Source organism: Ornithorhynchus anatinus, chromosome 5 (assembly GCF_004115215.2).
Source record: "Ornithorhynchus anatinus isolate Pmale09 chromosome 5, mOrnAna1.pri.v4, whole genome shotgun sequence".
Taxonomy (NCBI): domain Eukaryota; kingdom Metazoa; phylum Chordata; class Mammalia; order Monotremata; family Ornithorhynchidae; genus Ornithorhynchus; species Ornithorhynchus anatinus.
In genome coordinates this window covers 56713638-56741546 of record NC_041732.1, presented here as the reverse complement: position 1 = coordinate 56741546, position 27909 = coordinate 56713638, and the positions used below count along the sequence as shown (strand labels likewise).

At 60.3% G+C, this 27909-nt stretch overlaps 3 protein-coding genes across 5 annotated transcripts; 2 read left to right on the top strand and 1 right to left on the bottom strand.

The window, feature by feature from the left end:
- MRPL20 (mitochondrial ribosomal protein L20) lies at positions 1-8867 on the top strand. Its single transcript, XM_029064353.2, has 4 exons — positions 1-111; positions 2315-2425; positions 6049-6126; positions 8358-8867. The coding sequence occupies exons 1-4, from the start codon at positions 25-27 to the stop codon at positions 8529-8531; spliced, it is 450 nt and encodes a 149-aa protein (XP_028920186.1). The 5' UTR covers positions 1-24; the 3' UTR covers positions 8532-8867.
- A 2128-nt stretch (positions 8868-10995) lies between these two features.
- Positions 10996-12870, bottom strand: LOC103169599 (tigger transposable element-derived protein 1-like). The gene is made up of 2 exons (XM_029065949.1): positions 12190-12870; positions 10996-12132 (listed from the first exon to the last, which is right to left on the bottom strand). The coding sequence occupies exons 1-2, from the start codon at positions 12868-12870 to the stop codon at positions 10996-10998; spliced, it is 1818 nt and encodes a 605-aa protein (XP_028921782.1).
- A 275-nt stretch (positions 12871-13145) lies between these two features.
- On the top strand, positions 13146-27211 carry CCNL2 (cyclin L2). 3 transcript variants are annotated; one of them, XM_039912039.1, is made up of 11 exons: positions 13146-13406; positions 19055-19129; positions 19414-19523; positions 21377-21497; positions 21950-22014; positions 24541-24640; positions 24932-25036; positions 25222-25363; positions 25685-25802; positions 25920-26009; positions 26103-27211. In XM_039912039.1, exons 1-11 carry the CDS (start codon positions 13185-13187, stop codon positions 26509-26511), a joined length of 1557 nt encoding a protein of 518 aa, XP_039767973.1. In that variant the 5' UTR covers positions 13146-13184; the 3' UTR covers positions 26512-27211. The 3 variants fall into 3 exon arrangements, with proteins under 3 accessions (XP_039767973.1, XP_039767974.1, XP_028921934.1); XM_039912040.1 differs by lacking the exons at positions 13146-13406; positions 19055-19129; positions 19414-19523; positions 21377-21497 and adding an exon at positions 22670-22683 and having other exon boundaries at positions 21962-22014; XM_029066101.2 differs by lacking the exons at positions 13146-13406; positions 19055-19129; positions 19414-19523; positions 21377-21497; positions 21950-22014 and adding an exon at positions 22690-22983.
- Positions 27212-27909: the final 698 nt, after the last annotated feature.

Genomic DNA, 27909 nt, shown 5'->3' with positions numbered 1-27909 from the left:
CCCGAGGCGGCGGCGGCCGCCATCATGGTTTTCCTCACGGCCCCGCTCCGCCTGCGGAGCCGCCTCACCGACCGCTTCTGGAGGGTGCAGGACGTGCTGCGCTACGCTCGGGTCAGTGTCCGAGAACGCCCCTTCGCCCCCGCTCCCCTCATCGGGAGGCCCGGCATGGCGGCCTCTCTTCTGAGCGCCGCGGGGAGACGCGAGCTCGTCGGCCGCTCCCGCCGGGGGCCTCCCCGTCTTCACCCCCATTTGACAGAGGCTGAGCCGCGCCGCTTCTCCGGTCGATCCCTGACGCCGGGATCCCTGATCCCTCTGCCAAGCGCGGGCCGCTTCCCTTCCTCCCTGGACCTCAGTTTCCTCAGCTGTAAAATGGGGGTGGAGACCGTGAGCCCCACGTGCGGCCACCCCCATGTGCATCTCTCCAGCCCGGCGCTTAGTACAGTGCCTGGCGCACAGTCCACCGTCCATTCCTTCGGTCGTATTGATTGAGCGCTCGCTCACTAGGTGCAGAGCACTGGACGAAGCGCTTGGAATGGACAGTTGGACATCAGAGAGAGACAATTATTCATTCAAGCGTATTGACTGAGCGCTTACTAGGTGCAGAGCACTGGACTAAGCGCTTGGAATGGACAGTTGGGCAACAGAGAGGCAATTATTCATTCAATCGTATTGATTGAGCGCTTACTATGGTGCAGAGCACTGTCCTAAGCGCTTGGAATGGACAATTGGGCAACCGAGAGACACCATCCCTGCCCCATGACGGGCTCACAATCTAAACAACTAATCCCAAAGCCATTTTTCTTATTACCTGCTCTGTCCCACCTGCCCTCCATGCCCTCCCACTTCATTCGCTCCTAAATAATAATCATGTTGGTATTTCTTAAGCGCTTATTACGTGCAGAGCACTGTTCTAAGCGCTGGGGTAGATACCAGGTAATCAGGTTGTCCCACGTGAGGCTCACAGTTAATCCCCATTTTGCAGATGAGGGAACTGAGGCATAGAGAAGTGAAGTGACTTGCCCACAGTCACATAGCTGACAAGTGGCAGAGCTGGGAGTCGAACCCATGACTTCTGACTCCCAAGCCCGGGCTCTTGCCACTGAGCCACGCTGCTTCCCCACAGACTACTACTAATAATAGTGTTGGTATTTGTTAAGCGTTTACTATGTGCAGAGCACTGTTCTAAGCGCTGGGGTAGACACAGGGAAATCAGGTTGTCCCCCGTGGGGCTCACAGTCTTCATCCCCATTTTACAGATGAGGTCACTGAGGCACAGCGAAGTGAAGTGACTTGCCCACAGTCACCCAGCTGACAAGTGGCAGAGCTGGGATTCGAACTCATGACCTCTGACTCCTAAGCCCGTCCTTTTTCCACTGAGCCACGCTGCTTCTCCTACTGCCCCTGCCACCCCCCCCCCGCCTTTATTATGTATTATATTATAAATAAATCCTATTTATTTTGTTAATGAGGAGTCCATCCCCTTGATTCTATTTATCGCGAGGGTGTTGTCTTTTTTTTTTTTAATCCATCAGTCTCCCCCGATAAGCGTGTGAGCCTGTCATTGGGCAGGGATGGTCTCTATCTGTTGCTGAATTGCCCCTTAATAATAATAATAATAATAATAATGTTGGTATTTAAGTTGTTGCCGACTTGTACATTCCAAGCGCTTAGTACAGTGCTCGGCACATAGTAAGCGCTCAATAAATACTATTGAATGAATGGATGAATAAGCGCTTACTATGTGCCGAGCACTGTTCTAAGCGCTGGGGGAGATACAGGGTCATCAGGTGGTCCCACGTGAGGCTCACAGTCTTCATCCCCATTTTACAGATGAGGGAACTGAGGCCCAGAGAAGTGAAGTGACTTGCCCACAGTCACGCAACTGACAAGTGGCAGGGCCGGGATTCGAACTCGTGACCTCTGACTCCCAAGCCCGGGCTCTTTCCACTGAGCCACGCTGCTTCTCGCTGCTTGTCCCTTCCAAGCGCTTAGTACAGTGTACATTATAAGCACTGAATAAATACTGTTGGATGAATGCTTCGTGCCACCTACACTGCACCCTGTGCCACCACCTATTCCGCCCGTGCCCGACCCCAGGCCCCCTCCTCTGCTCCATCCCTCTAGACGGAGGGTTGGCAGGGCGGGGTGGGCTGGGGTCCAGCTGGGTCACGTCTCTTGCCCTCCAAGTCTGCGTCCCTCCCGCCCCCGAGAGACCCCCCAGATGACGGTCTTGGGGGCGGGAGGTGCCCTCTCTGCCCCGGCTGCAGCGGAGCTTTGAAGAAAACCTTTCCGTCTCCCCTTCCCTCCCGCCCAGCACTTCCGCGGAAGGAAGAACCGTTGCCCCGGGTTGGCCATCCGAGCCGTCCACCGAGCCCTGGTGAAATGTACCGACGCCCGCAGGCTGAAGAAGAGAAACATGAGAACGGTGAGCCCCCGGGAGCCCTCAGAGGAGGCGGAAAAGATTTCGGGGTCCCCGGTGTCACCGTCAGACAGTCGCCATTTAGGTGGCTGTGCTGGGTGCTTGGAGACCTGCACGTCAGCCAGTCGGTCATATTTATTGAGTGCTTGCTGTGTGCAGGGCACTGTACTGAGTGCTTGGGAAATTACAACAGACACATTCCCTGCCCGCAGTGAGTTCTTGAGTTTCAGGCCCGGCTCCGCCACTTGTGTGCCCTGTGACCTCGAGCGAGTCACTTCATCTCTCAGGGCCTCGGTTCCTTCGTCTTCAAATAGGGATGAAGACTGTGAGCCCCACGTGGAACATGGACTGTGTCCAACCTGATTAGCTCGTATGTACGCCGACCCCTGGCACGTTGTAAGCGCTTACAAAGTACCGTTAAAAATAAACCCCCAAACCTACAGTAATGATAATTAGGGTGTTTATTAAGCACTTCCTATGTGCCAGGGGTGGATTGGGGTGGATACAAGCAAATCGGATTGGGCACAGTCCCTTGTTCCACATGGGACTCACAGTCCCTCTCAACCCCCATTTTACAGATGCGGTAACTGAGGCCCAGAGAAATGAACTGACTTGTCCAGGGTCACACAGCAGACAAGGGGCCCAGTGGGGTTTAGAACCAATGACCTTTTGACTCCCAGCCCCGGGAACTTCTATTCACTACACCATGCTGCTTCTCTGCCCTTGCCCTCGGGGAGCTTACAGTTGAATGGGTCAGCCAGGCAGATATTGAGGTGGTGCGCAAACAAAGGGAGGCTGGGCTTGTCAGCTGGGGAAGGTCCTCCAAGGCTTGTACACCTTGAACCCTCCATTGGTCACCCATTCCTCTCGGTATCAGCAGAAACTCCGAGTTTCTGACCGACTGTCATCTTTTAAGTCAGTCCTTAAGTCAGTCCGTGCAGTCTCTCCCTCTTACCCGTGCTCTTGCCATCGTCGAAAACTCCTGAATTCCCACCTTTTTCCCAGGTCAGATCCTCCCAACGACCACCCATTGCTCTTCTCTGTGTATAGACTTCTCTACTTATTATTTAAGCACTTAATAGATGGGGTGGATACAAGCAAATTGGATTGGGCACAGTCCCTTGTTCCTCTGTCTACCCCAGCGCTTAGAACAGTGCTTGGCCCATAGTAAGCGCTTAACAAATACCAACATTATTATTAATAGATGGCATTTCTTGAGCGCTTACTATGTGCAGGGCAGTGTACTGAGCCCTAGGGTGAATACAGTACAACAGAGTTGGCAGGCGTGTTTTCTGCCCATGACATCCGTCCGTCGGTCTTTCCGTTCTCCTCTATCCACAAGTTATTTTGTGTTTGTCTCCCTCTTCTTAGATTGGACGGGGATTGTGTCCTCAGACATTTGGCCATTCTGAGGCAGGGAAGAATCGCCCTCCCCTCTCACTGTGTGATGTCATTTCTTTAGCTGCAGGCCCTAGCCTGAGTACACAACTTTTGATATCACTTGGCAGTCTCCCCAGACCACCAGCCCTTGTCCGGAGGGACTCTGCCTTGCCCCAGGGCCATTGTATTCCCTTCCGTTGTACTTACTGAGCTCTTATTGTGTGCAAAGCACTGTACTGAGTGCATTTGGGAGAATACAATACAACAATAAAGAGACAAATTCCCTGCCCACCAGGGAATTAAGCTTAAGAGTCTGGGGCTGGGGGAAGGGGTCTCCCCAGGTCCCTGTTTACTCAGCGGGGGTCGGCCACTCTCCCCAGCTCAGAGTCACCCCTCATCCCTTGCTTGAATGACTCCACCTCCATCTCCTGCTCAAGGCTGCTCCTTCCCTCTGTTTCCTCCCACACCCGCCGGATCCCCTCCTCAGGCCCAGCTGACAAAGTCTGCTAACATTACCGGGCTCCACTTTCTGAAGCTGGGGTCCTGGTTTTCCCCTCGCGCTCTGAGGGTGCCCCCTCACACCGTGTCCTTGAGCCGGGCACGAAGTCCAGGTGACCGAGGCTGGCTGGGCGGCTGAGGGGAGCCGCACAGCAGCCCGGCAGCTTATCAGGGCGGCGTGAGCCGAAGGGAGGTCCCGTCGCCGCTGGCCATCCCAGCCCGCCACCAGCCCACCCGGCACCCCTTCTCACTGGCCGCCTGCTCCGCTGCTTTGGCCGGGGGGCAAAGGGCCCCCGGGTCGTTCTGGCCCTGAGGTCCCACCCTGAGGTTCCTGGTACCCCCCAGGCTGGGGAAAGTCAAGCCCGGAAATCCCACTCCTCCACAACTGCCTGCCCTCTTTCCTCCGAGCTTCCCAACGATCAGCGCAGCTCCTGCCAGTCGGGGGACAGGGAGGTTCACTAGGTCCAGGTCCTAGGTTCCAACAGGAGGGCATCTGTGGGAGGTGGAGGTGCTTGTCTCAGCCGGGACCAACACAGAAAACCTCTGGTTTCCCCCTTGCATATCACCCCTCTTTTCAGTGCCTCCAAGCCATGGGGCAGGCAGCGCTGTCGCCTCTTTTCCCCAGCCCCGCATCTTCCTGCTGCCTCATGACACCCCAACCCTTAAATAAATAAACGGAATAGAGGCAGGAGGGCGTAGTGGAAAGCCTGTGGACTTGGGAGTCGGGAGGCCCAGGTTCTAGGCCCGCCTCTGCTCCCAACTGGCCTGCCAGGAGTGGGACCCTTGTCAAGTCGCTTAACCTCCGGGCCCAGTTTTTTCATCGGTGAAATGGAGACTAGATTGCGAACCCTGTTTAGGACAAGGACAGCGTCCAATCTGGTAGCACTGTGTCCACCCTGGCCCTTAGCCCCTAAGTACTTAATATATTCCTTAGTTAATGAATGAATGAATGAATGAATGAGGTTCCTTTATTGTCGGGAGTAGTGGGAGGGAGGTTCATTAAGACAGAGGAGGGGTGGGGAAGTCAGTAACCCAAAGCCAGCCCGCACTTTGCCGTGTCAGGACTGGGGGGGACTCTGCCCGTGTGTCCAGCGGACATCGCAACGAAGCCTTTGGCCCTAAACGGTGGCCATCTTGGAGAGTCGGGAGACTCACGGCCGCCCCGGCTCTCACCGCCCAAAACCCAGCCTGCCAAAGCAGCACGCTAAATAGGACTGGCCAGGGAACAGTGTGGCTCTTAGGGGAGAGTGATAGCTCCACGGATTTGAGCGGGGTACGGGCAGGAGGGAACCCAGAGGGACGGCAGATGCGGCACCAGTGAAACTAGAGGGCCCGGTCGTTCGGTTCGTCTTGGAAAAGTTGGCGCTGTGGCCGGACGGGCCCGGGGTTATCTCCCAGCAACGGAGATGTTTCCACTAGGCAAACGCCAGTAACGTGCACTTAAGCCCAGCCCCGGCCCTGTCTTTCTCTCCACTGGTGGGTGGGGAGCTTGAAAGCTTGAACTAGACGCCTGCCCCCTCCTCAAACTTGGAACCAGGTCAGCCGCAAGAGGAGGAGAGGCCGGGACCGTGGACAGACTGGCTTTCCAGGGCCTCGCTGGCCGGCGGACAACACCTAGAAGCCGGAGGTGTGCTTGGTTTTGCCGCCCGAGGAATCGGTGGTGTGGGTCGCTCCCCTTCGCATGTCTGCCACCCTCGCTTCTCTTCGGTCAGTCTGCCCCGTTAACCCCCGTCCCTGTTTTATGGTTCCAGCTGTGGATAAATCGGATCGAAGCTGCTTCGCAGGAGCACAGCATGAACTACAGAAGATTCATCTCCAATCTGATCAAGGTGAGTCGTCCTCCACCCGAAGCTCCGCTGGGCGCCCCAAGGGCAGAGCCGCCCGCTCTCCCGGTGGTGGCCACGGCGTTCCTGGGAACCTTCCCTGCCGGAGCTCCGAAAACTTCATTTCGGCTAGACCGGGGGCGCCGGCGGGGATCACCGGGGAAACAGAATTGGGCGGGAGGGGGAGTTTGGGCACGGACAGAAAGAAGGGCTTCCCGGCAGCTGGGTGGGCTCAGGTATGTCCGATGGAAGGGCCCCCTCAGTGACACCGCTGCCCCTGACGGGGTGGGCTGGCACGGGGCCCCGGAACGGACATTTGGACGGTGATACCGCTCCCGGTCTGGTCCGCCCAGAGTGGAGAATACCTTACAGGGTGCTTGGGAGACTTTGATAAAAGCAGAGGACACAGCCGCTGCCCTCGGGAAGGTTAGACGCTGGTGGAGGAAGCCAAGAGACACAGGGAGTAATTGGTCAGTCGATCGATCGTGTTCACAGCACTTACTGAGAGCAGAGTACTGTACTAAGTGCTTGGGGGGGATACAGTACAAGAGTTGTGAAAATAGATGAAAAATGGTAGAGTCTAGGGTTATGGGCGTGAGTGCTGTGGGTCCGGGGTGAGTGGCAAAGCGCCGAAGGTGTACACAGCCGAGGGCAGAGTCGATGCAGAGCGTGGGGTGTGTTGGCTGGGTGTCCAGCGGGTGTCGGAAGAGTAAAGTGGGAAAGTTGGGTTGTAGTAGGAGAGGAGCAAAGGAGGAGAAGTAATAATAATTACGGTACCTGTTGTACTATATGTCCTGTTGTACTATATGCCGAGCAGCGTTCTAAGTACTGGGGTAGATCCAAGTTAATCAGATTGGACCCAGTCCCTGTCCCCCATGGGGCTCACGCTCTTCATCCCCATTTTACAGATGAGGTAACTGAGGCCCAGAGAAGTGAAGTGGCTCGCCCAAAATTCACACAGCAGAAATGCGGCAGAGCTGGGATTAGGACCCAGGTTCTTTGCGACTCCCGGGCCTGCGCTGATCGAGTGAGGCTGCCCCTCACTGGATCGCTCAGAACACGTCTGTCTGCGGGCAGCCCGCTTCCCGAGGCGGCAGAGCCTCAGGGGAAACGCCCAAGCCGGGAAGCCCGTCGTGTGACCTTCGGCAAGCCGCTCACCTCTCTGGCCCTCCATTTCCCTACGGCAAACGGGATCGGATACCTGCTCTCCCTCCCTAATGGGGTTGCGGGAGGAAGTAAATGCTCTCGGGCAAATAAAAGCCCTCCGTCAGGCACCCCGCCAGAGGTGTTTATTAAGCGGCCGGTCTCACTGGCGGCGGCGGTGACAGTTAGGATGGCGGTGGTCACTGTCAGGCTCCTTGCCGCTCCGTGAGAAGGCGGTTCTCAGGAGCGGCGTCCCAACGAAGTCTTTTGGAGTAGAATGGCGGCCGCCCACCGGAGGCCGTTGGGAAATGGAGGCTTCCACTGCCAAGCGCTGCAGTGAAAGAAGCAGCGTGGCTCAGTAGAAAGAGCACGGGCTTTGGAGTCAGGGATCATGGGTTCGAATCCCGGCTCTCCCACTTGTCAGCTTTGTGACTTTGGGCAAGTCACTTAACTTCTCTGTGCCTCAGTGACCTCATCTGTAAAATGGGGATTAAGACTGTGAGCCCCACGTGGGACAACCTGATTCCCTTGTGTCTACCCCAGCGCTTAGAACAGTGCTCGGCACATAGTAAGCGCTTAACAAATACCAACATTATTAAGCGCTGGGATACTGCTTCCTGCCCGGCCCCGCGGGACGATGACACCTGGGTCTCTAAGATCATCAGAGGCAGCGGGGGGGGGGGGGGGGGGTTGGTTCCTAGGTGATCTCTTCCTTCCGGGAGGCAGCGTGGCCTAGTGGAAAGAGCTCGGGCCCAGATGTCAGAGGATATGGGTTCTAACCCCGCTCAGCCACACGTCTGCTGTGTAACCTTGGGCAAGTCACCTCACTTCTGCGCGCTTCAGTTACCTTGACCGTAAAGTGGGGGTGAAGACTGTGAGTCGAGACAGGGACTGTGTCCGAGCTTTTGTCTGCCCCATCACTTAGAACGGTGCTTGGCACATAGTAAGCGCTCAGTAGATACCACAGTTAGTAGTAGTAGTAGCGTCGTCGTGCCCCGCCACCGAATCGGCCCCCGAGGACCCCGGGTCAGGGTCCGTCCTGGGCCTCGGGACTCTGGAATCTGACCGGCGAGTGTCCCGCTCTGTTTCCACAGTGCCAAGTGGAGCTCAACCGCAAGGTGCTTGCCGACCTGGCCATCTACGAGCCCAAGACCTTCAAGTCCCTGGCGGCCCTGGCCCAGAGGAGGGGGCACGAAGGTTTGGCCGCCGCCCTCGGAGACGGGAAGGAACCCCAGGGGGTGTTTTCCCGGGTGGTCTACTACTGGTGAGGCGGACACCTGCCTGCTGCCCGGGATGGCCCGCCCTTTGACGTGGGGGGAATCCCGGGCCAGCCGGGGTCACCCCCCACAGGGGGAGGAAGCCAGCCCCCACGGTGGGGACCGGGCGGCAAGAGCGGAGCGCAGTGCAACCGAGCGGGTCGTAGCTTGGAACACGGACCGGCGCCGGCAAGCGACTTTCCCTTCTCGGGCCGGGCCGCCGAAGACCAAGACTCACTGTCGGGTTTTGGCCGGGAGGATGAGACTGAAAATCATCTTTCGCGGGCTTAGCGTGAGCACCGCGTGAGTCCTGAACAGACGGTCCAAATAAAGGTCTTGGAATATACACGTCACGCTGTCGATCCGTCGATCAATCGATAGTATTTCTCGGGCGCCGACGGTGCGTGCAGAGCACTGGACTGGGCGCTCTGGCGAGTAGAGTGGCAGCGTAAGATATCATTCCGCCCCGTGGGGCGGGGACGGTCTAGCCGGGGAGACCGGCGGCTTAAACGGTGGCCAAAAAGCGAGAGCGGGAGGAAGCAGCGAGGCCTGGCAGAAGGAGCACAGGCCTGGGAGTCAGAGGGCCTGGGTTCTAATCCCAGATCCGCTGCTTGTTTGCTGTGGCACCTCGGGCGAGTCCCTTAAGTTTTCTGTGTGCCGCAGTTCCCTCATCTGCAGAGTGGGGATTCATTCCCTGTCCTCCTAACATAGACTGTGAGTCTCACGTGGGACCAGATTATCTTGTATTTTATCCCAGCACTCAGTACGGTGCTTGACACCTAATAAGCGCTTAATAAACACCACAATTATTTATTAAGAGCGAGGCTAGAAGAGGGAGCGTTAAGGCTGACGGAGACGGTGGATGAGCCCCGGTCCGCGGGCTACAGACGGGGAATCGGGGGATCAAGGTTGCGAGATGGGGATTTGCACTGCCACTCACGCTCCCCCGTTCCTCCCTGTCCGCCGCTTCCCGGGGCCCAGGGTGCAGCAAGGAAGCCAGCGGGTAGGTGGTGGCACCCGACGCAAAGCGCAACGCGAGACCTTTACAGGCACGATGGCCGTGCGGCCCAAGCGGCGACGACCTAGAGTCGGCCTGCGGGTCGGAGACCCGGCCGGGCAGTCGCCTCGCTAGCCGGCACGGTCTCGCTGCTCCCGTGGACCGGCTATTTTTTAGGATCCTGGCCGGGCCTGCCTTTTTCCTGAAAGGTCTAGGTCATGCAGCAATGGGAAACCTTCCTCGCTCCCTCAGAAATCCAGCAGGCCTTCCCTGCCCGGTGGCCATTTCCCTCCAACGTCCCCCCCACCCGCGACACAGGCCGCAGGTGGCCTGGGGCGGGCGGGTCGGACCCCGAGCCGGTAGAGAGGACGAACAAATCACGTGTAGCTGAACGGCGGGAAGCTGGACACTCCAGATGCTCCAGTTGGCTGTGGGGTTGGCAAACCTTGGGGCTCGCTCCTTGGCAGTCCAGGCCCCACTGGGATGTTGGATCGAGAAATATTTCCCAAGCGCCCTGGACGGCAAAACCTGGGATTGCCAGAGCCGGTGGTGAATGGGGTGGGATGAGGAGGGACTGGGGTCGGCCGGCCCGGCACAGACGAACCGGGGCGGGGGGAGGAGCCCACCATAAGGGGCGATGAGGCGAGGGAGCGAGCTAGGGGGTGAACCGGGTGGTTTGGCGGGGCTGGTCCCGGGTGGCGAGACCACCGGCCTGCAGCCACTCCCTCAACTGGGGGTCCCCTTCAGAGACTGAATCCTGGACTGGATGGACCGAGGGGCGACCGGTGGCATGGTGGGGTCGGGGGGGTGGATCGGTGATCCGATGTGATACGGGTGGGGGCTTAAGGGCGGGAAAAGGAGGAAAGGGATGGTGTAAGGAGCGAACCTCGGGACGGACTCTTGGCACGTGGGGCCGGGCCACGCGGAGTTGAGTCCACGGAGCTGGGGGCCCCCTCCTCCTCCTCCTCCTGTGACAAGGTCGCCCACCCCCGGAGACCCCCTCGTCCAACGATGGCCTCGGGCCCAAAGGAGACGCCAGGTAAGCGGGGAGATGGGTTCCCCACGGGCCGACCTCTCCCTAGACAAACGGTTCTACTCGTGTCGCGCGGTCCCCGAAGGCCACCCCGGCAGGGAGAGAAAAGGCCACAGCGGAGGGCGCCTTGAGCTGGCGGGGGGTGGACGGAGACCCCGGCAGCCGGCTCGGGCTTTTTCTAACCGTTTATTAGACGTTTTAATCTGTTTTTTAAAAAAAAAAGTTTAAATGTTTTTTATCGCGTAAATTTTGAGCCTTTTTTTTTTCCTCCTTTTGCCATCCGGAAAAACCTCAACGCAACGGTTTTCAAGCCGGGCCACCTGAGCGCGAACGCTCGGGCCGGCGCAGGCCCGACGGGCGGCCGCCCCCCACCCCCCCACCCCTCCCGCCCCCGCCCCCGCCCCCCTCCCCCCCCCGGGGGTCCGCGGGGCGGAGGCGGCCCGGCCCTACGAGAAGACGGTGCCGGTCAGCCGCCTCTTTTTGGCCGCTTTGTTTTTCTCCTTCAGGAGTTCCGTGTAGGGGGTCAAGAGGCTCTTGACTTCGCGGACGATCCGGCCGCTGCGCTCGACGTTGCGGTCGTGCTCCTCCAGCGTGCACAGGGCCTCCTCGATCTGCTGCAGCGAGTCGGAGAGGACGGCCTGGGTCAGCTCGCGGAAGGGGGCCTCGTCCACGTCCTCCTCGTCGGCGCCCTCGGCCTTGACCTCGGCCAGCAGCTGCAGCAGCTCCTCGGCGGACAGCTCCTCGCCGTGGGACTCGAGCAGCTCCTCGACGTCGCCCGCCTCCACCTCGTCGAAGCCGACCTCCTTGGCCAGGGTGACGCACTGGGCCCGGAGCCGCCTGAGCAGGACCAGCTGGCCGTCGAGGCCCCGGAAGTCGACCACCATCTGGGGCAGCAGGTTCCGCCAGCCGCCGTTGAGGCAGGCGGGCGCCACGTCGGTCCAGGCCAGGGCCAGGAGGTCGATGGCGTTCTTGATGTTGAAGCCCTTCCAGAACTCCCTGACGCTGGGCCGGCCCTCGCCGGCCGTCGCCTCCATCAGCTCGCCGAGCATGCGGCGGAGATAGTAGACGCGGAAGACGGTGAAGACGCCCTGGTCCATGGGCTGGAGCAGGGAGGCCGTGTCGGGGGGCAGGAAGATGACCTTGACGTTCTCCGACAGCTCGGCCACGCAGGAGGGGTGGCCGGGGGCGCGGTCCAGGACGAGGAGGATCTTGAAGGCGATGTTCTCCCGCCGGCAGTAGAGCCGCAGCTCGTCGTGCAAGGGGCCGGAGAAGTACTCGGAGAAGATGCTGCCCGTGACGCGGCCCCTCTTGCTGGGCCGGAAGTGCACGGGGAGGTGGTGCTTCACCAGGCCGTTGAGGGCCGGCGGGTTGGCGGCGTGGTAGGCCACGACGGGCTTCAGCTTGCAGTCGCCGTGCACGTTGGCCCCCAGCATGACGGTCACCCGGTCCCGGGCCGCCCGGAAGCCCGGGGCCGAGGCCTCCTCCCTGGAGAGGTAGGTGCGGGCCGGCAGCCGCTTCCAGAAGAGGCCGGCGTCGTCGAGGTTGAAGACCTGCTTCGGGGAGTAGCCGCCCTCCTCCACGATCTCCCGCAGGACCCGGGGGAAGCAGGCGGCGGCCCCCACCCCCGGGGCGGCCCCCGCGCCCCCGCCCGCCGCCGCGCCCCCGCCGGCGGGGCCGCCCGGCGTCCCGGCGTTGCGCCAGTTGTACAGGTAGCGGTTCTTGAAGCCGGCGAACCAGCCCGAGCTGGCGCTGAAGGGCGGGGCCTCCTCGTCGGGGTAGTTGGCCTTCAGGTCCTCGTAGATGGCCAGGGCCTTCCGCCGGATGGACTGGTTGAGGCCCAGGAGCACGGTCCCCGCCTCCCCGGCCGTCTGGGCCTCGATCCAGGCGCTGAGCAGCCTCTCCATCCGCTCGATGCGCCGCGGCCTGGTGCGGGCGCTGCGGCAGGCGCTGGCCGGCGTGGCCGCCGTGCAGTGCTCCTTGATCTTCTCGGCGTTGGCGCGGATGGTGCGCAGCGTGCCCTCGGCGAAGCCCGTGGCCTTCATGATGTCGCAGGTCCTCTCGTGGCGCTCGTAGCGCCCGATGACGTCCAGCTTCTGCTCCAGGGTGATGGCCTTCCTCTTCTTCACCGGCCGGGCCCCGGGGGCGCCGGCCCCGGCCGCCTTCCTCCTCATGGCCGGGGCGGGGCGGTCATCCGCCGCCCAACCCGCTGGCCTAGGGGCGGCGGGCGGCGGGCGGCGGGGAGACCCGTCCGGTCGCGTTGTAGCGGGCGGGCGCTCTGCCACATCGCGTTCTGCCAGGGGGGCCCGCTCCGCCCGGGGCATCACGGGAGAGGAGGCGGGGGCCGCCGCCGCCGCCGCGGGGCACGCCGGGTAAGCGGCCTCCCCTCCCTCCCTCCCTCCCTCCCTCCTCCTCCCCCCTCCCTCCCTCTCTCTTCCCCCCCTCCCTCCCTCACTCGTCCCCCCCCCCTCCGCGTTCCCGGCCGGTGAGTCACCGCCCGTGACGGACGGGCCGCCGGGCCAATGGCGGCCGGGCGCGGCCCCCGCGTCACCGCCGCGCCGGCCAATGGCGCCGCCGGGGGGGGGCGGGCCTGGCGGGAGCCGCCCGGGGAAGGCGGCGAGCACGAAGGACGGACAAAATGGCGGCGGCGGCGGGTCCGGCGGCCCCGCAGGGCGTCCTCATCGGCGACCGGCTGTACTCGGGGGTGCTCATCACCCTGGAGAACTGCCTCCTGCCCGACGACCGGCTGCGCTTCACGCCCTCCATGTCCAGCGGCCTGCACCCCGACACCGAGACCGACCTGCGCGTCGTGGGCTGCGAGCTCATCCAGGCGGCCGGCATCCTCCTCCGCCTGCCGCAGGTCAGCGGCGCCGCGGGGGGAGGGGGGCGGCACACGTGGGGCCCGCCGCCCCGCTTTGCGGAGGGGGAAACCCGGGCCGCCGCCGTCGGCGGCAGCGGCGGCAGCAGCAGCGTGGCCTTGGCTGAGCGCTTCCTAGCTTCGAAGCGCCGGCCGGAGAGGAGGTCGGAGGAGGAGCCCCCCCCCCCTTTCCCATTTTGCAGAGGAGGGAACTGAGGCCTCCCGAGTAATAATGATGATTAGGTGCCAAGCGCTGTTCGAAGCGCTGCGGGGACGACAGGAGGTCAGCGGGGGGGGGGGGGGTCCCACGTGGGGCTCACGGCCCTCGCCCCCATTTTGCAGAGGGAATCGAGGCCCGGGGAATAGTCACGATGGCGTCTGTTACGCGCTTCCTAGGTGCCAAGCACTGTGCGAAGCGCTGGGGGGGGGCGGGGCGGGGGAGGTCATCGGGGGGTCCCACGGGGAGCGCAGAGGCTGCCTCCCCATTTACAGAGGAGGGAACTGAGGCTCAGAGAAGTGAAGTGACTCGCCCAAAGTCACCCAGCTGATCAGCGGCGGGGGCGGGATTAGAACCCACGACCCGCGACTCCCAAGCCCGGGCTCCGCGCCTCCATCGCGGGCGCCGTTTGCGGCCTGCTGTTCCTGCCCGGGACAACCGGGGGAGGGGACGGGGATTTGGGGGGGGCGGGGGTGGGTTGCCTTCCACCTCTTTGTTCTTGCAAACGCACCTTTCCCGGCTTTCTTTCATTCGGTAGTATTTATTGAGCACTCCCTATGCAATGGCATTTATTGAGCGCTTACTATGTGCAGAGCACTGTACTAAAGCGCTTGGAATGAACAAGTGGGCAACAGATACAGTCCCTGCCGTTTGACGGGTTTACAGTCTAATCTAGTCCGCATTTCCTATGTGCAGAACACTGGACTAAACGCTTGGAACATGCAGGGGGGCGACAGATAAGGACCGGCCCTGCCCCCGTGACGGGCTCACGGTCCAAACGGGGGAGGCACAGCAGAGCCAAACACAACAAAACTAAAACAAGACCACATCATCGAGCTAAAGGCCTCGAAAGGCCTCAGTCACCTCATCTGAAAAATGGGGATGAAGACTGTGAGCCCCGTGTGGGACCACCTCATTACCTTGTATCCACTCCAGCGCTTAGAACAGTGCTCGGCACATAGTAAGCGCTTAACAGATACCGGCATTAGTAGTACTGAAGGGCCGGCGGGCCCGGTTGGCTCGCTGGCGGCAGCCCCGGCTGGGGAGGCAGAGGTCCTGGGTTCTAATCCCGGCTCCCCCACTAATCAGCTGCGTGACTTTCGGGTGTTCGGGTGTCACAGTTCCCTCCTCTGGAAAATGGGGATTGATACCGCGAGCCCCGCAGGGGACAATCTGATCGCCTTGTTCAGTGGAAAGAGCATGGGCTTTGGAGTCAGAGGTCATGGGTTCGAATCCCGGGCTTGGCCACTTGTCAGCTGTGTGACTTTGGGCAAGTCACTTCACTTCTCTGTGCCTCAGTTACCTCATCTGCAAAATGGGGATGAAGACTGGGAGCCCCGTGTGGGACCACCTCATTACCTTGTATCTACTCCAGCGCTTAGAACAGTGCTCGGCACATAGTAAGCGCTTAACAAATACCAACCCCGGCGCTTAGAACAGTGCTTGGCACATAGTAAGCGCTTAATAAGTGCCTATGATGGTATTTGTGGGGCACCCTCGAGACGGGGCGAAGGTACCACCTGGGGTGTTTTGGCAAAGCCCCCGTGGAGCGGTGAGGCCTCCTCCCCCCCTCGCGAGGAGAAGCGGTGTGGTTCGGGGCCCAGAGCCCGGGCTTGGGAGTCAGGGGATGTGAGTTCTGATCCCGCCACTGGTCTGCCACGGCGTGGCTCGGCGGGAAGAGGATGGGCTGGGGAGTCAGAAGGACCTGGGTTCTAATGCCGGCTCCGCCAGTTGTCTGCTGTGGGACCTCGGGCAAGGCACTTCACTTCTCTGGGCCTCAGTTCCCTCATCCGAAAAATGGGGATGAAGACTGGGAGCCCCACGGGGGACAACCTCATTACCTTGTATCTACCCCCAGCGCTTAGATCAGTGCTTGGCACATAATAAGCGCTTAGCAAATGCCATCATTATTACTTAACTTCTCTGGGCTTCAGTTACCTCACCTGTAAAAGGGGGATTAAGACTGAGCCCCGTGTGGGACAGTCGCATTACCTTGCATCTGACCCAGCGCTTACAACAGTGCTTGACCCAGAGTAAGCGCTTAACAAATACCGTAATGATTATTTTCCTGGGCTTCAGTGACTTCATTGGTGAAAGGGGGATTAAGACCGTGAGCCCCGTGTGGGACAACCTGATTACCTTGTATCTCCCCCAGCGCTTAGAACAGTGCTTGGCCCATAGGAAGCGCTTAACAAATACCATTATCATCATCATCAAGGAGTTTCCACTCCGACTTCAGGAGGCAAACGTAAAACTACCCCCCAGCGGGGAATCAGGCTTAAGGAAATTAGAATTGAACACGCATATCTATGTGTGCCTATAATAGGGCCTCCTCCACTATGTCTCTAGACTGTAAACCCATTGTGGGCAGGGATTGTCTCTCTGCACACAGTAAGCACTCAATAAATACGATTGAATGAATAATGGTATTTGTTAAACGATGTGCACCTCCAATAATAACAATAATGGCATCTATGTGCTTACTATGTGCCAGGCACTGTACTAAGCACTGGGGTGGATATACGCAGATGGGATTGGAAACAGCCGCTCTCCCCCGCCCGGGGCTCGGGCTCACATTCGCAGTCCCCATCTTACGGATGAGGCCACTGAGGCATGGGGAAGCTAAGTGAGTTGCCTAAGGTCACCCAGCAGACGAGTGGAGGAGCCGGGATTAGAACTCATAACTTGACACCCAGACCTGTGCTCTCTCCACCACTACACCGTGCTGATCCTCTAAACTGTAAGGTCATTGTGGGCAGGGAACGTGTCCGTTCATTGTTATATTGTACTTTCCTAAGCGCTTAGTACAGTGCTCTGCACACAGTAAGTGCTAAGTAATACAACTGACTGGTACCAAGTGATAAAGGATGGTTCGAATACGTATATTTGTATCGTGTATGCTCTGCCACTTGTCTGCTGCGTGAGCTTGGGCGAGTCACTTCACTTCTCTGGGCCTCAGTTCCCTCATCTGTAAAATGGGATTAAGACTGCGAGCCCCGCGTGGGACAGGGACTGTGTCCAACCTGTCTAGCTTATGTGTATCGAAGCGCTTAAAACAATGCTTGATACATAGAAAGCGCTTAACAAATACCACTACGGTCATACAGAAGAGCTCAAGGGAGCCCTTCCATTGATTCAATATGGATGAAGGAAATCATTAATTGGGGAATAGCGATAGCTGTGGAATTAGGTGCTTAGTATGTGCCGGCCACTGTACTGAGCCCTGGGGTGGACACAAGCAAACGGAGTTGGACGCAGTCCCCTGCCCCACATGGGGCTCACGGTCTCGTTCCCCATTTTACAGATGAGAGAACTGAGGCCCAGAGAAGCGAAGGGACTTGCCCCAGGTCACAAAGCAGACATGTGACGGAGCCGGGATTAGGGGGCTTCCTGAAAGAGGTGGCGTTTTAGACTCCCCCTCTAGATTGTAACCTCCTTGTGGGCAGGGATTGCGTCTCTTGTCGTCACTCTCCCCAGTGCACACAACAGTGCTCTGCACGCGGTAAAGGCTCGGTAAATACCGATCGACTGACTGAGCGGTAGGGATTTGGGAATGAGGAGGGGTGCAGTCTGTGAGATTGGGCGCAGGGAGGAGAATTCCAGGGGAGTGGACGGTGGGGATGGAGTTAGGAGGGACCGGTCCGGGCCTCGGAACTGGAGAGAAACCTGCCCGAGAGAGTCAGTATAATAATAATAATGATGTTGGTATTTGTTAAGCGCCTTCTATGTGCAAAGCACCGTTCTAAGCGCTGGGGGATACAAGGTGATCAGGTAGTCCCACGTGGGGCTCACGGTTTTCATCCCCATTTTACAGATGAGGTCACTGAGGCACAGAGAAGTGAAGTGACTTGCCCAAAGTCACACAGCTGGTGGGATTAGAATCCATGACCTCTGACTCCCAAGCCTGGGCTCTTTCCACCCAGCCACGCTGGTATAGGACGGAAAGTGGTTGGTGGCAGAGAGTTGACTCTGAGTTTTTTGCTCAAGGTGGAGGGAAGTAGGAAACCGGCGGGGAGGTTTCTGAGGAGCGGAGCGGCAGGTGGAAGGACCTGGGTTCTGGACCTGGGTTCTAATCCCGGCCCCACCGCTTGCCTGTGACCTGAGGCGAGTCACGTCACTTCTCTGCCCCTCGGTTACCTCATCTGTAAAATGGGGATGAAGACCGCGAGCCCCCCGTGGGACTTGAGCTGTGTCCAGCCGGCTTGCCTTGTATCTGTCCGGTGCTTAGAACAGAGCCCGGGGCGTAGAAAGCACCTAACGAATGCCTTAAAAAAAAAAAAAAAAAAAAAAAAATTTTAAAAGAGGGAATCCATGCAACAGCGGAAGCAGTGTGGCCTGGTGGAAAGAGCACAGGACTGGGTTCTAATCCCAGTGTCACCGCTTGACTGCTCTGCGACCTTGGGCAAGTCACTTCACGTCTGTGCCTCAGACCCTTCACCTGTAAAATGGGGGTCAAATCCCGGCTGCTCTTCCCCCTTAGACTGTGAGCCCCATGTGGGCGAGGGACTGTCTGATCTGATTACTCGTGGGCAGGGAATGTGTCTGTTTATTGCTATATTGTACTCTCCCGAGTGCTTAGTGCAGTGCTTCGTACCCAGTAAGCTCTCAATGCGATTGAATTAATTACCCTCCCTAATAATTGTGGTATTTGTTGAGTGCTTACTGTGTGCCAAACTCTATACCTAGCCCTCAGGTAGACTTATTATAAGCAATCCATCAAGTTTATCGGGTGCGTACTGTAAGCGCTAAACTCTATGTGTGTGTACACGTATATAAGTGTTTGACACACTATACTAAGCCCCCAAGTAGATGTACTAATGAGCAGATCACAATTCCTGGCTCCTCATAATAATAATAATTATGGTTTTTGTTAAGCGCTTACTATGTGCTGAGCACTGTTCTAAGCGCTTGGGTAGATACATTCATTTGTTCAATAGTATTTATTGAGCGCTTACTGTGTGCAGAGCACTGTACTAAGCGCTTGGAATGTACAATTTGGCCACAGATAGAGACTATCCCTGCCCATTGACGGGCTTACAGTCTAATAGGGGGAGATATAGGGAATCAGATTGTCCCACGTAGGGCTCACATTTTCTAATCCCCATTTTTACAGATGAGGTAACTGAGGCTCAGAGAAGTGAAGTGACTTGCCCAAAGTCACACAGCAGACAAGTGGCGGAGCTGGGATTTGAACCCACGACCTCCGACTCCCAAGCCCGTGCTCTTTCCACACATGGGACTCAGAGCGAGACTCCAGCGGTTGGGACGTTTAGGTCCTTAACCGGCAGCCCGGATTCTTAGGATCATCAGCGGCATGTAGCATAGCTAGAGCTCTTGCGCGTGCTCGCATGGAGCAGGGAAGCCAGAGGGACTCCCGGAGCCTAACTGGCCGAGCCTCAAAGTCCAAGCCCAATTCTCTTTTCCCCTCGTGCAGGTGGCCATGGCTACGGGGCAGGTGCTGTTCCAGCGCTTCTTCTACACCAAATCGTTCGTGAAGCATTCCATGGAGGTAGGGCTCTCCCCTTCCATCCAAGGCAGTAGCCCACGGAGCGGTTTGGGTGGGGTATCGGGCCGGGTCCTCGGCCGCCTCCCCGGAGGTCGTGGGTGGGGGGTGCCCGCTCCGCTCCCCCAGGGAGACCCCAGCATCCCAACCCCGGGCCGGCGCCCCTGAAGCGTAAGTGCCGCTCGTCACCCCTCGCGTCGCGTTGGCCGCCGCCGCCGCCTCCTCCCGCCCTCCCGAAGCCGGTTGGAGACGGGCGCGGGCCCCAGCGGGTTGCCACGGTTCCGTTTCAGCACGTGTCCATGGCCTGCGTCCACCTGGCCTCCAAGATAGAAGAAGCGCCGCGACGGATCAGGGACGTGATCAACGTCTTCCACCGCCTCCGGCACCTGAGGGAGAAGCGGTGAGGGGATGGATGGACATGTCGGGAGGGCCGTCTGATGTGTGTCCCAGGCAGGGAAAGGAAGCGGGGGCCGGGCGGGGGGCGTCCTCCCTTCTTGCCAGCCAACCTGCTGCCTTCGATACCTCCCAGCCACCCTCACTGTGGGAATCCCCGAAGGCTCAGTTCTGCCTCCCCATCCGGTCTTCATCTACCCCCACCCCCTACCGTGTCTACCCAGATGATTCCCAATTTTACCTCTCCTCCCCTGCTGTCTGATTTCCTCCTGCCTTCGGGATGTTGCTTCCTGGGCCGTCCCACCGCCTCCTCGGATTTTCCCACGTTTAAAACGGAACGCCTCGTCTTCCCACCCAAACCTCGTCCTCCCCCTGACTTTCCCAGAGACGGCCCCTCCCCCTCCCCCTCCCGGTCTCACGAGTCCGCCACCTTGCCGTTGTCCTCGATTCATCTCTCTCATTCATCCCTCTCATTCGGTCTGTCGCCGAGTCCCGTTGGTTCCGCTTTTTACGATCCTCCCCTGCTTCTCCATCCAGACTGCTACCAAGCTACTGCTACTTACGTCCCACCTCCTCACGGACTCCCCCGCCTCCTGTCTCTCCTCTGTCCCGTCCATACGTGACTCTGCTGCCCGGACCGTTTTTCTGAAACATTCGGTTCACGGCTCCCCGGCTCTCAAAAACCTCCCACGGCTGCTTCCGCGGCAAACTCTTTACAGTCGGTTTTCAGGAATGGAATCAGTATTCTTCTAACATATCGGGGGGATCTACCGCCACCCAACCCGCTCCTCTAGTGTCAGCCGACTCTCACTGTAACCTGATCTCATCTCTCTGGCCGCTGACCCCTTTGCCCACTTCCTCTTTCCGGCCCGGAACGCCGTCCTCCTTCGTATCCGACAGTCCGGCGCCGTCCCCGTCTTCAGAGCCATCCGCATCTCCAAGGAGCCTTCCCTAAGCCTTCTTCTGATAGTTGACCTCCCTTTCTGAATCACCTAAGCTCTTAAATCTGGTCTCTTTAAGCACTTGACGTTTTCCCCGATCCCACAGGACAGTTGTACATGTCCACTTTCCCTACCTAGTTTTATTTTAATTTTTGTCATTCCCTCCCAGACTGTAAACTCATCGTCTCTTAAGTTCTCTTAAGCTCACCTGGTAATGCCAGTAAATATCATTGATTAATGGCGGCAGACCCTGAAAAATGTCCCTGTCAAAGTCTTGCCCCAGCCCCCTAAACCAGTCTCATCTTTTGCTCTAAACTTGGGCTTTACCTCACAGATTAACTTGTCCGCCTTTTAATTAATAATAATTAGCTAATCAATGGTATTTCTCGAATGGTGGCTGTGAGCAGAGCACCGTACTAAGCGCCTGGGAGACTTCAGTGGCCTCGGGCCTGATCCCCACGGCAGCCTCGTGCCTCTTTGACGGAGAAGCGTTCCTCTCCCCACCGGCGTCGCTGCCGTGAGACGTTGGGGCCGGCCCTCCGATTCTAGTTTGCTGAAGGGAAACACCTCAGCCGTTGGAGGGTGCGGGACCTCGGAGCCCATTCCGAGGGCCGACGGGCAAAGGGAAGGAGCCCCTCGATCGATGGCGTCGACCGGTCGATGGGGCGGGAGATTGATCCTTATCGGGCGGGGAGTTAAGCTCCGGACCTGGGCTGAGGGAGGGAGAGGGGAAGGGGATCTCATGTGTATATCCGACCCCCCTTATTCATTCTAATATGAAACGGGTGGGGAGGGTGGGTGCAGACTGGATGGCGTAGGAAAGACCATCGCCGCCTCCCCCTCTTCCCCCCCAGGGCGAGCGGGGGCTCCCGCTTTGGTCCCTCCCGTTGGCTCACCTGCCGCGAACTGGTTCTTGCAGGAAACCAGTCCCTTTGCTGCTGGATCAGGATTATGTGAATTTGAAGAATCAAATCATAAAAGCCGAAAGGAGAGTCCTAAAGGAATTGGGGTTCTGCGTCCACGTGAAGCACCCTCATAAGGTGGGTGTGGCGATGAGTCTGTTGAGCGGTGGGCGGGTGGGCGATGTCTTAGATGACCTCTGCCGGGCCCACGCTTGGCTGGGGTTTCGCAATCAGGGCAGGCCGGGCTTCTGCTCGGCCCAGCTGGAGGCCGGGGCTTTCACAGCCCCAAATCTGGGTTGGTTCACGCAAGGAGGTTCCCTCGAAGACACTCCATCCTGTCCTGAGCTGGCTAAGCCGAATATTCCGGGCTGGGAGCTAACCAGATTGGGCACCCATATCTGGAGGAATGAAGCCCAGGGGTTAGTGGGCTGGGAGTTTGTGAGCACCCCTGTATCCCAAACTCCCCTCCCCCCCCCCTCCTCTGGGCTCCAACACGGGTGGGATATTGGCCACCCACTTCCCCAGAGCTGAGCTGGGGCGGGGGGGTCTCTGGAGCTTCTTGTCCTAACTGGGCTCCCTGTATCTTCCAGATAATCGTTATGTACCTTCAGGTGTTAGAGTGCGAGCGTAACCAACACCTGGTCCAGACCTCATGGTGAGTTGATTTTCCTTGCTCTAAGAGACCAGCAAGGGCAGTGGCAGAAATATGGTGGTTTGGGGCACGTTGGGCAGAGGGGGGTCTGCCCCAGGCCACTGTAGAGCTTTTGATCAGGCCCTGTCTGAAATGGTAAGGTAGCGTCTGCCCCGACCGGGCTGGCTCCTGGGGCTAGTGGGATGGGCCCCTGGAACCCTAGGCCGGTTGTCCCGGCTCCACAAGGAGCCTCATGACAGGGGTGGGGGGAAGGGGGCACGGGGGGCGGACGAGGAATGAGGATTAAAAGTATCCGGCCCCTCCAGGAGTCACTCCTACCCACCCTCCCTCTCCCTCCTCCTACCCTCCTTCCCCCCACCTCTCAGCCCCTCCTACCCTCCTCTCCCTCTACCAGAGGGAGTCCCCGGGTGGGGAGGGAAATGGGGACCATCTGAAACCCCATCCATCCCCCCCGCCCAAGATTCCAAACTCTGGTGGGCGCCGCGCCCGCTGATCTCCGAGTAAAACTCGGAGCGGCGGTTTAGCGCTGGCGGCTTGAGTTTTCGCGCAGTTAGCCATCTAGGTGGGTCATATTTCTGCTGACTGAACTGTCTGGTGCTCTTATTGTCTGATGGAGAACCCGTTTTGACTTTTCTTTTCTGTACTCTTTTAATCAAAGGGTAGCCTCTGAGGGTAAGTGACTAAGACTTCTCCTCTGCTGTCCAAGCGCTTCGGTGCAGGGATAGCTGCCGTCTTCAGTCAATCCAATGCAGGCTCTCCAGAGAAGGCTGCCCTAGACAGGTGGTATACATGATAGCAGAGTAACTGGCCAACGGCTTCTTGTGGTGCTCTGGACTGTTATTTTTTTTGTTTTTGTTTTGTTTTTGTTTTTTCCTTTTTGTTTTTTTTTCCTTCATTTTTGTTGTGCTGTGACGATCGCATCTCTCCGATTTGACACACGACAACCACCCCGAATGGAAGCTGCTGTACTGTGTGGGTTGGAGGTGCCGGGCCTTGCCCTTCCAGAACTCTCCGGGTGGGGGGTGGGGAGGTGGGGGGTCGGGGGGGTGGAGGTGGGGGGTGGTTGGTGGGGGGCGCTCCCCGGAGCGGGGCCTACTGGGGCACCGGGAAGCCTGTCGGCCGCAGTGCCGGATGCCACCTCGAACCCGTGCCTCGTGGCTGGGGTTTTCCCCGGCCCCAGCTCTACTGAGCCTCTCGGGCGCCCGGCAGCAGAGTCTGGGGGCGGCGCTCGGACCCGCCTTTACCGCTCCGGCCGCGGCCGTCCGAGTAGAGATCGCGGTGGGCAATCGAGGGCACCGGGGGGGCCGGTTCTGAGGCGTGATCTCCCCCCGGAGGGAGCGGGGAGGGTCCCCGGGGATCGGGCCGTCCCGCCCACGTGCACGTTGTGGTGGTCTGAGCGGACTTTAACACCTGGACTCTTTGACTCAGACCCGAGGGCCGGAGATGGCGAGGGGCGGTGGGATCAGCCCGGAGGGGCGAGGGGTCGACAGGGCCCTGGCCGGGATGCGGGGCGGCCCCCACCCTCCCCGGGAGGCGGAAACGGACCCGGCCGGTCGTCGGGCCCGGTGAGCCGGGCTTCGGCCGCGCGGTCCCCAGGGGTTTGGGGAGCGTCGTTCGGGTCGGGCCGGCTCGGCCGTCCCCCGGGGCCTCTGGCAGCAGAACCCTCCCCCCCCCCCCCCCCCCCCCACGGCTCTTGACCCGTCCCGCCGGTCAAGCCGCGAGAGGGGATCCATTGGCGCCGTCTGACCGTGTGAATGTTCATTTTAAGACTCCCGGTGGCAAGGGGGCTGTTGGGGAATGGTTCTTTGCTAAGCCCTCGAAGAGGATGCCCATTGGGGGAGTGGCCGGCCCGGGCACGGACATCCCCGGGACGCTGCCGGGCTCGGACCGCACCCTCGGGGGCTTCGGGCAACTGGGCGGAGCCCGTGGCGGCCGCGGAGAGCGCCCCAGCTGCAGGACGTTCGCCGCGGGAAACGGACTGACCGGGGGCCCGCAGGGGGAGACCAGGCGGCCGCGCGGCCTCCGAAGAGCCCGCGAGGGACCCGTGCCCGGCTTGTCATGAGTTTGCATGTGTCCCCACGCTCCAGAGGTGGAGCCCGGCTCTCCTCCCCCAAAACCCCGTCGGTCAGGGGTCCGCTGCCTTTCCAAAGCGTTTGGCTTTGCATGAGAGAGCGGGCCGGGGGCCTTAGAGGGAAAAGTCAAGTGAAAATTGGTTCTCTCTCACAACAATAGTGGCCGACAGTCAGTCGGCGCCTTTTTTTTTTTTTTTTGGTTTGTTTGGAATCATTATTGTTCTGATGACTGGTATTACCCTCTCCTCCCCACCCACCCCCGAACCCGGGTCTGAATGCACCTTCTAGAATATTCCTGACACCTCCCCCCGCCCCCCCCCCAGCCTGCCCAGGTCCCCGGGGTTGCCATCGTCAGGCTTAGCGATAGGCTGTGCTTAGAAGGTAGAGCGGCTTAGTTGTCGCAGGCGCGGTCCCGGGTGCCTTGGGGAGTTGCATTGGTGGTGCGCTCGTCTCGCAGGAACTACATGAACGACAGCCTGCGGACAGACGTCTTCGTGCGGTTCCAGCCGGAGAGCATCGCCTGCGCCTGCATCTACTTGGCCGCCCGGACTCTGGAGGTCAGGACCCCGGGCCTGCGGGCCCCACTGCACCCTGCCTCCCTCCCGCCCTCCCTCATTCGTTCGTTCCGTTCTTTCGGTCGAAGTTTATCGAACGCCTGCTGTGTGCAGAGCACTGTACTATGCGCTCGGAAGAGTACAATACGAAGGTGGACAGATACGTTCCTTACGTAGGGCTTTCAGTCCAGAGGGCAGACTCCCGCCCTCCTTCCCTTCCTCGGGGGCTGGTCCGGGTACTCCGACTGCGGGGGCGGGGGGACGCTGGATGACACAGGTGCTTGCTTCTTGCAGATCCCTCTGCCTAACCGCCCTCACTGGTTTTTGCTGTTCGGGGCATCTGAGGAAGAAATCCAGGAGATCTGCTTCAAAATTCTGCTGCTCTATACCCGCAAAAAGGTTCCCTTCCAGCCCCGTCCTGGTGCCGTGGCGGGGGGAGGGAGGGTGCCGGTTTGGAGTCGGGGCAGGGGCCGGTTGGGGAGGGGGGCCGGTTGGGGAGGCGGGGGGTGTCGGCCGGGCTCCCCATCTAGGCGGCCAGACTGGGAGCACTGGGTTTCCTCCTCTCCCGCCCGCCCACTCGGTAGGTCGACTTGACGCAGCTGGAGAGCGAAGTAGAGAAGAAGAAGCAAGCCATCGAGGAGGCCAAGGCCCAGGCCAAGGGGCTGCTGCCCGGCGGGACTCCCATCTTGGACAACCCCTCGGGCTTCTCCCCTGCCCTGAAAACCGGTGGGTGCCGGTGGTTCCCGAGCTCACGGGTGGCCCCCTCTGACTTCCCCTCTCCGCCCCCTCAGGGTGGGACCCCTGGAGCGGGAAGCCGCGGCGGGGTGCTGCTCTGTCGGCCGGGCGAGTGAACCCCGCTCGGAGACCGGAGGGTTGGAAAGTGGGACGGGACGGTACCGGTCCGAGCCCCGAGGCGCTGGGCCCTCCCCGGAGGCGGAGCGAGCGGCGGACCTAGACCCGACCGGCCTGGTCGGGCCGTGGTCCGCGCCGCCTCTGCCTCTCTTCGGGGCTGGCTCTCTGACCCTCGTGGCCTGCTGCTTTTCCCAGAATCTCCCAAGGAGGGGCCGGGGAGCAAGCCGTCCCCACTGTCCGTGCAGGCCCTGAAGAATGCCAAGCGGAAAACAGAGGGGTTGAAGAGAGCCAAATCCAGCAGTCCCCTGAATGGGTGAGGCTCCCCGGGGAGGGGCGGTTGGCCCCTGAGGACCCGGGACGGGGCGGGTGGACCGTGGGGTGGAAGGAGGCCGCGGGCGGGTGACCCTGTGGCCGCGTCTCTGCCCTTCAGCCTGTCCAAGGGGAGGGAGAGCAGAAGTCGAAGCCGGAGTCGAGACCAGAGCTACTCGAGATCCCAGTCGCGGTCGGCGTCTCCCAAGAGGTCAGTGCGGCGGCCGGGGGGGAGGGCGCAGGCGGCGGGGGGGGGGAGGGGGCGGCGGGGGTGACGGGCGCTTCTCCGCCTCGCCCTCGGCAGGAAGAGCGAGAGCTGCTCAACGTCCAGCGGTTCCAAGTCCCTGAGCCGGTCCCGCAGCCGCAGCGACTCGCCCCCGCGGCAGGCGAACCACGGGGGCGGCGGCGGCGGCGGCCACAAGGGCTCCGACCTGCGCGGCTGCCGCCCGCCCAAGGCCTGCAAGTACTCCGGCCAGAAGCCCCGCGGCAGCGGCAGCGGGAGCAGCAGCCCCGGCCGGCCCAGCCGCAGCCCCTCGCGCTCCCGCAGCCGCTCCCGCGAGCGCGCGGATCCCCCGCCCGCCGCCGCCGCCGCCAAGTACAAGAAGAAGAGCCACTACTACCGCGACCGGAGGCGGGAACGCTCGCGCTCCTACGAGCGGCCGGCCCACCGCTACGGGCGCGACCGGCCCGGCCACAGCAGGCACAGGAGGTGAGGCTGGGCTGGGGGGGGCGGGCCCAGGGAAGCCCCCGTCAGCCCGCTCCGCCGCCCGGGACGGACCCGACGGGGAAGGCGGCCCTCGGACGGACGGACGGTGGCCGACCGGAGGCTCCCGTCCCCATCTCCCGGAAGCGGGGCCGGAGCCTGGTGCTAAGGACGAGCCGCCGCCTCCGTCTCCACACCGATGCCGGTTCCCGTTGGACCCAGAGAGCGATGGATCCCCAGAGCGGCCGCCTATATTAGGTGGCGGCTGGGGCCGCCCCGCGCCCCGGTGTAAATAAGCGGCCGCCCGGCCCACTTTCCGGCGCTCGCCTCGGGCGGATTCCGAAGGCGGCCGGCGGGGCGGGGAGGAGGTTCTGACTGAAAAATGTGAAAGTATCTAGCTCTGTGTATTAAGAAGTAGTCTATTTTTTATCTGTGCAATGCTGCGTGCAGGCCACCAGCCCAGGACTAGAGAAGTTTCCTATATAGACATTTTATGTGGTTGAAATAAACACAGTTCTCTCTACTCAGGATATTTGCAACTCGGAGGGCGGGGGGCGGTTCGGGGAGGGGGGCGCGTGGCGGGTCACTCCACCTGCTCGTTCAGAGAGGAGGAGCAGAAGCGGGTGCCCGGCCGGCCCGATCCGCCCCGGAGGTACGGCGGAGCCCTCGAGTCCCCCCGACTTTGATTAAAGTATTTGATTTTGTATTTACCTGTGGCGTGCGTGGCAGTGGTTGTGATGGGACTTCTTGAGGGTCCCCGGGGGGGGCGGGGGGGGGCGCTGCACTACCGGGCGCCACGGAGGGTGGGAAGAGGACCACGGGGAGCCGGAGCCCAAGAGTTCACGCTCTCCTGGCAGAGGCGGACCCGAAACGATTTATGAACGCCTCAGAATAAGTCACGGAACGTCCAGCTGACGGGATGGTCCTCTGGGTGCTGAGGATGGGCATAGGTGAAAGCCCTTCCGGTGCCCGGGGTGGTTTTGGGTGGCTAGGGTTTCGGGGGTGGGGGTTGTTAATAATAAGGGAAAGTTCGTTGGAGGTAGAGGGGAGGGTGGCTTTAAACGGGGGTCTGACTCGGAGAAGGGTCCATTGGAGGACTAGGGGTCGGCAGCGAGACCCTCGTGTGAGGCACGGTTAGGGGGAGAGCTCAGGAGGAACGTGGAGAGCAGTCAGGAGCCGGTGATGAGAAAAGTTGGGAGCTAGTCTTAAAACTTGCCCCGCTCTCACAGACACCTCTTCAGAGAGCACTTTTGGCTGACCTGACCCAGAACTCTATTGCTTGGCTGGCTGGTCGCCCGCCTGTCTTTGTGGGCCGTGGCGGGGAAAGCTGCAGGGACTCTCCACGGGTTTTCCTGCCGGTGGTCACCGGAGAACAGGGCAGAACCAAGTCGAAATGGCTCGAAACGGC